Source organism: Stegastes partitus, unplaced genomic scaffold, assembly GCF_000690725.1.
Source record: "Stegastes partitus isolate 25-593 unplaced genomic scaffold, Stegastes_partitus-1.0.2 Scaffold310, whole genome shotgun sequence".
NCBI lineage: Eukaryota > Metazoa > Chordata > Actinopteri > Pomacentridae > Stegastes > Stegastes partitus.
Genome location: NW_007578041.1, coordinates 356,960 through 363,752, shown reverse-complemented (window position 1 = coordinate 363,752; position 6,793 = coordinate 356,960). Strand labels below are relative to the sequence as shown.

Below are 6,793 nucleotides of genomic sequence, written 5' to 3'. Positions count from 1 at the left end.
AAGATGTTCCACCATCAGATGTAGAAAGATGTTCCACCATCATCTGTAGAAAGATGTTCCTCCATGCTGGATGTATCTCCAACAACTGGCTCCTCTGTTCTCTGGTTCTGATCCAGGCTGCATTTATTTATTGATCCAGGAGGTTGGGTTTAACTCTTATTTTATAGGATTTGGTGCTGATGCTTTATTTTCTGAATGCAACACGTAGAATCAACGGATTTCAATGAAATATCACATTTCTGGCTCTTTTTTTTCCTTTTTCTGGCTAAAGCATAAATCCCTCGTGGTGCGTTCACATACCATCAGAAAGAAAGTAAAAAATCTGTTAATTCGTTTTGCATTTTCTTCACAATTTCAGTTTGATAAATGATCTGATTTCTTAAATCTCTTCATTTTCCAACCTGCTAGCAGGTTTTAGGGTTCAGGAGGTTGAACTGGAGTTGGTCACAATCAATGACAGTCGATTCACCAGTTTGGCTTCCTCACTGTGATTAACATAAAATCTCTTAATTCTTTAAAAAGAAAAAAGCTCAATCGGTAAAACACAAAGATTCCTATCAGCCGGTTGAAGTTGTGGAGTTAAAAGATCAACAGTTTTTCCTGAAAGTCAACATCAGTAATTGGTTGGAAAGCAGAAAGGTCAGCCGGAGCTCTTTATTGAAAGGGCAAACAAAAGGCTTCAGATGATCCGCTCGGGGGCTTGAAGTCGGACCGGCTTTAATTCTCACCGAATCCACGTTTAAAAAGAGAAATCTTTTCACAAACGGTGATGGAGGTTCAGTCATCAGACCCAAAATTAACTTTAATTCAGTCTTTATGGAGAACTGGACGAGTCTGAAAGTTGTTGGAAAGTTGTTAAATCAAACTGTTGTGTCTGTTTGAAGAGTTTCTGGCTGAAAAATGGGTCGTTTTGGTGTTTTTTTTTTTTTCCATCCCACCGTTGTTCTGAGGTCTGGAGGTTAATCAGGTTTTATGATGTTTCAGTAAAATCACTTTTTTTAACGCTGAAGTCCAGATTTTCCTGCTTGATTTGTTTTTGTGTTTGTTCTTTTTGTTTCTCTTTGTCAGATTGTGTTTTATTTTAGTTACTCTAGAACCTACTTGGTGCATTATGTGTGGGTTCTGTTTTATCTTCATACTGTCGGTTTTTGGATTTAAATCTTACTGAATATTATCCAACAGATAATAGACCAGGGGTGGGCAATCCTGGTCCTTGAGAGCCCCTATCCAGCATGTTTTAGATGTTTCCTTCTTCCAACACACCTGATTCAAATGATCAGCTCATCATCAAGCTCTGCAGAAGCCTGATAACGATCCTGATCATTTGAATCAGGTGTGATGGAAGACGGAAACATCTACAACATGCAGGACTGTGGCCTTCGAGGACCAGGATTGGACACCCCTGCAATAGATGGTGGTCAGATAAAGTGCTGATGAAATGGGAAATCAGTGTAAATGGTCACGACATGTGGTGCTCAGGTGGACGAAGGGTTCGTAAATCCTGGATCAGCACCAATGACTAAAGAGTTCAGATGTTCTGACCGGATCACGGCTCAGAACAAACGCTGCTGGAGGACGAGAAAAAAATAAAGATTGATTCTAAAACGGCAAAGATTTGCTGGTTTCAGCTTCACATGTCAGGATTCGCTGCTTTTCTCTGTTTCGTGTGAGTCTAACTGGAGCGTTCTGTCTGTTGTTCTGCTGCAGGAAGTCCGGTGTGGTTCTACATGCAGGTGGCTCCCATCAGGAACGAGAACGACAAGGTGGTTCTGTTCCTCTGCACCTTCAAGGACATCACGCTGTTCAAGCAGCCCATCGAGGACGAGACCACCAAAGGTCGGTGCTGGCTCCCAGCTCGGGACTCCGTTTGGGGATCTGAGGTTTTAATATCAGCAGAATTATAGAAACAGGAAGTGTCTGGTGGACCTTCTGGTTCCTGGTGTTCCCTTCAGTGAGTCGAGCCTCAGAAGAGATGATAGTTTATTCTCAGTAAAGAGTTGAATCAAGACGATGAGACGACATCTGTGAATAAGAACAAAATGAAAGCTTGTTGGATGTTTTCTGACTGGACGGATGGTCAGTGTCATGTTTTCTACTTGATGTATTGCGACTTCTTCTTGATCTCGTAACGTTTCTGCTGGTTCAGGTCAGACTCTCTCTTTCTGATATTTTCAGTCATCAGACGTCAACAACGGTTTCTGTTCGACCGGCTCAGAACTTTTTACAGCATCACACATGAAATCAGTGACTCCTTAGATTCATACATTCAAAAACATCAGCGGTAAAGTTTTCTGCAACGGAGGAGGTTGTGTTGCTGTCAGTAGTTGTGTTTGTCGTCCTCTCCCTGACTGATGCTCTGTGTCAGGTTATGTTGGTGGTTGTGTTGCTGGTTGTGTTGCTACCAGGCTGTGTTACTGGTTGTGTTACTGGTTGTGTTACTGGTTGTGTTTCTAGTTATTTTGCTGGTTGCGTTGTTGGTTGTGTTTCTGGTTGCGTTGCTGTCAGTCGTTGCGCTTGTTGTCCTCTCTGACTGATGCTCGGTGTCAGGTTGCGTTGCTGGTTGGGTTTGTAGTTATTTTGCTGGTTGTGTTGCTGGTTGTGTTTCTAGTTATTTTGCTGGTTGCGTTGCTGCCAGTAGTTGTGCGTTTGTCGTCCTCTCTGACTGATGCTCGGTGTCAGGTTGTGTCCTCGGGACGGACGTCAGCGCTGCTCAGTGTCTGTTTGCCCTTTGACAAGGATCCTGTTCAACACACATGTTCACGGGAACACGTGTGTCCGTGTTGTCATCGTGTGATTAGTTTATTCCTTCATGTGTGTAGAACTCAACACGCGAGCGGAGCGTGAGTGGAACTCGTGCTGTCACATCAGCGTGTCGACGTCTTTGTTAGTGCTGACGAACTTCAGGTTTACTTTTGGAATCTGACAAAGTCAATCTGTCAAGAAGACGTACAGATGTTCCAGATGTGATGATTGAACGTTCTCCTTCTGTTCTGAACACGTGTCCTCACTGTGGACTCAGTCTTCACTGCATTAGAAAGTCGAATAAGCTCCATGGAAACAAAGCAGCCATGGCTACACCCTAAAAGATATTCCTGTAAAATAACAACACAGAAAATCTGGCTGCAAGAATAAATCTATCAACAAAATCACAATAAAATAATTCTTATTTTTAGTGGATGTAAATACAGAGAAACAGTAGTTTTATGGTCAAACACTGCAAAAGAACAAATTACTCCTGTCAAAAGCATGTAGAGGTTTGGCCTCTTTGTCTTTTTTTTCTTTTTTTCCTTTTTTTTACAGTCATAATGTAAATTAATACTTTCTCATCCAACAAAACAGGAAACGTTTGTTTAATACCAGTTTAAAACAAACATTTTAAAACTTATTATACATATATTTTATTTAAAATAGCTCTTCCTTCCCAGGACTGTGCCTATAAAAATCACTTTGACCACCTCGGTGCAGCGCTGCTCTGCTCCCGCTGCTCCTGCTACACTTACTGCTCGTTAAACATTTACAGCTAACAGGTAAATTCATGCATCTTTTTTTTCTATGACTTCACAAGTTATCTGTAATTTAATAAAATGGAGGAAAATCTGTAAAATCACGGTAAATTGTTGAATTACAGTTTACAATCGGTCCTTCTCGATGAGGTCATGTGGTGGAGTATCCATGACGACACTTTGGGTTAATTTTCAGTGTAATTCTGAGACATTTTGCAATGAAGCAAAACAAACGTGTGAATATAAAAGATGCTGCTACACAGATGGTTTATTGTCGTGGATTCATGGACGGACCTTAAAACAGCATCTCCTTGGCAACCGGGCTGCACTTGACGGTTTTGGCGCTGACCGGCGTGCTGCTGTAGATGCTGTACAGTCTGGAGTGTTTCAGGCCACGCTGAGGCTGCAGCTACTGTACGTTCTGCTGGTAGCACAGATTCGCTGCTGCAGGCGTTGGCAGAGTTTTCTCGTGCAGGGACCAAACCTTCCTCTCAGCACCGGCTCGGGCTCGTCTCGCGGCTCCGAACGCCACAAACCGTCAGCGTCAGCCGAGCGGCGCAGATCGGCCTCCTCAGCTGGAAACACGACTGTACATTTAAGATGCGTTATCTCTGTGTGTTCCTGCCCCAGTTTCACCTCAAATTACACCTTTTTTTTTTTTTTCCATTGCCAGCCGCTCATCTGGCTGATTTTACCCTCCTTCATGTGCTCCACAATGCGCTTTGGTGCCACACATTCATCCATCAGCTGATAGTCAGATGTTTCCTATGAAAAAGAACACACATCTGCAGTATTTCCATTGTGACCCAGTATTAACGGGTTTTTGGAGCGTACTGGGTTAAAGAGTTCTCTGTGTGCACAGCTGGTAGCGGTTATCACAGTCAGTTCATCATTTCAGCAACAAGAGGAGCAAAGAAAAACACACAAAACTGTTGAAAACTAGTGAACATCACGTTGTTGTTGACGTTTAGCTGTGCACTAGGTCTCTTTCTATGACTTTAGCTCTGTAGTTAGCTTCTTTTTATGACTTTAGCTGGGATGTTAGCCTTCTTTATTTGCTTTAGCTAGGTACTTAGCTGTTTCTGTGTTGCTAACCTTCTTTTTCTGACTTTAGCTGTGCAGTTAGCGCTATCTGTGGCCTTAGCTGTGGAGTTAGCTTCCTTACTATGGCTTCAGCTGTGTAGTTAGCCTATTTTCTATGACTTTAGCTATGTAGTTAGCTTCTTTTTATTACTTTAGCTATGTAGTTAGCTTCTTTCTATGACATTAGCCATGTAGTTAGCTTCTTTCCATGACTTTAGCTATGAAGTTAGCTTCTTTCTATGACTTAAGCTGTGCAGCTAGCTTTCATTCTATGGCATTACCTGTGTAGTTAGCTTTCGCTCTACGGCTTTAGTTATGTAGTTAGCACTTTCTATGAATTTAGCTGTGATGTTAGCCTTCTTTCTTTCTTTTAGCTATGTAGTTAGCTGGTTTCAAATGGCTTTAGCTGTGTAGTTAGCTTTTTTTCTATGGGTTGATGTGTAGTCAGCTTTCTTTCTATAACTTTAGCAGTGTAGTTAGCTTTGTTTTTATGACTTTAGCTTTGCAGTTAGCGCTATCTCTGGCTTTAGCTGCGTGGTTGGCTTCATTACGACGACCTTAGCTGTGTGGTTAGCTTCTTTCTATGATTTTAGCTGTGTGGCTAGCGTCTTTCTATGACTTTAGCTGTGCAGTTAGCTTCTTTCTGTGACTTTAGCTGCGTAGTTAGCCCTTTTTATGACTTTAGCTTTGCAGTTAGCGCTATCTGTGGCTGTAGCTGTGTGGTTAGCTTCCTTACTACGACCTCAGCTGTGTAGTTAGCTCCTTTCTGTGACTTTAGCTGCACAGTTAACTCTTTTTATGACTTCTGCTGCATAGTTAGCTTTATTTTTATCACTTTTGCTGCGTCGTTAGTTGTCTTTCTGCGCCTTTAGCTGCGTGGTTAGCTCTTTTTAATACTTCAGCTGCACAGTCAGCTTTATTTTTATCACTTTAGCTGTGTCTTAGCTATCTCGCGTTTCTGTGCCTCTATGTAGCACTTTGCTCTGTCAGCACCTGTCCAAGCTTCACAGATGGCAGCTACCTGAGCCTGAGGCCAGACGACGTTTCAGGTACACAGCTGATCAGAATGACTGATGAGGCGCCTCAGGCATCAGGGCCAGCAGTTAGCTCGGTGAAACCGGTCATTTTGTTTAGCACAGTTGTAGCTGGACTCATATTATTCACCCAGTTTTATACAGTCTGTTATTGGGAATGAGGAAGTTGAGTCTGACTGACAAAAAAAAGGGAAATGCACTTTTAATTTAGTTGGCTTTCAGTTGTCTGGAAGAAAAATAAATGTACTGAACTGGGCTTACAGGTAGCTCCTCCTGAGGCAGCTCAGGATGACTGTTGGCCGCTCTTCAAAATCACAAAGTTCACCAACAACACTTCACAAAATATGCAAACTTAAGCTGCAATTTACAACAAGAGACAATTTCAATACCTGTCACAAATAAAAGACACTTAAACCTACAGCCCAGTCATGTGCACTCGGGAACCCTGAAGGAATCTGCACGCAACCCTGTTTTCCATCAGCGATGCAGCGGCCAAGACTCTCCTCCTGCACAAAACACACCGAGACACGGAAGCTGCTCTGCAGTTGGGAAACGTGCAGCGACGGCAGTCATTCAGCGAACGGAGGAACCAGAAAGCCTGGAGGGAAGCTGCCGTGTGCTGCCTTGTAGTAAACAATGTTTTTTTAATCCTACAAGAGAAAAGACTTTGAGGATGAAGACCAACTGGCTGGTTGAACTACATGACAAGAAAAGAGTCTCGTGCAAAGTAAACACAGAAGTAGTGTCAATTAATTAAAGATATTAAATGTAAAATACGGGATTGCATTCATCTCCTTATAAAACTCCTTAAACTCTGTCTGGTTCCACAGGGATCATGAGTGACCAGAACTTATTAAGTCCAGACACGAACTCTCAGCTGGACTGAGGTCTGGACTCTGACTGGGCCTCCAGAACTTCACCTTGTTGTCTTTAAACCATTTCTGTGGAGCTTTGGCTGTTTGCTTCGGCTCATTGTCTTGATGGAAAACAAGTCTTCTCCACGTCTCAGTTCTCCTGCAGACTGCATCAGGTCGTCCTCCAGGATTTCTCTACACTTTGCTGCATTCATTCACCCTCTATCTTTACAAGCCTTCCAGGCTGCTGCTGAGAAGATCCTCACATCATGATGCTGCCACCACCGTGCTTCACGTCATGATGCTGCCACCACCGTGC

At 42.8% G+C, this 6,793-nt stretch overlaps 1 protein-coding gene across 1 annotated transcript in view; it reads left to right on the top strand.

Annotated features, from left to right (window-relative positions):
* kcnh5b (potassium voltage-gated channel, subfamily H (eag-related), member 5b) overlaps positions 1-6,793 on the top strand; it is a 143,226-nt gene that overhangs the window by 15,830 nt on the left and 120,603 nt on the right. The window contains exon 4 of the mRNA XM_008283422.1: positions 1,708-1,836. Within this exon, the coding sequence (XP_008281644.1) occupies positions 1,708-1,836 (129 nt within the window). The remainder of the gene's footprint in view (positions 1-1,707; positions 1,837-6,793) is intronic.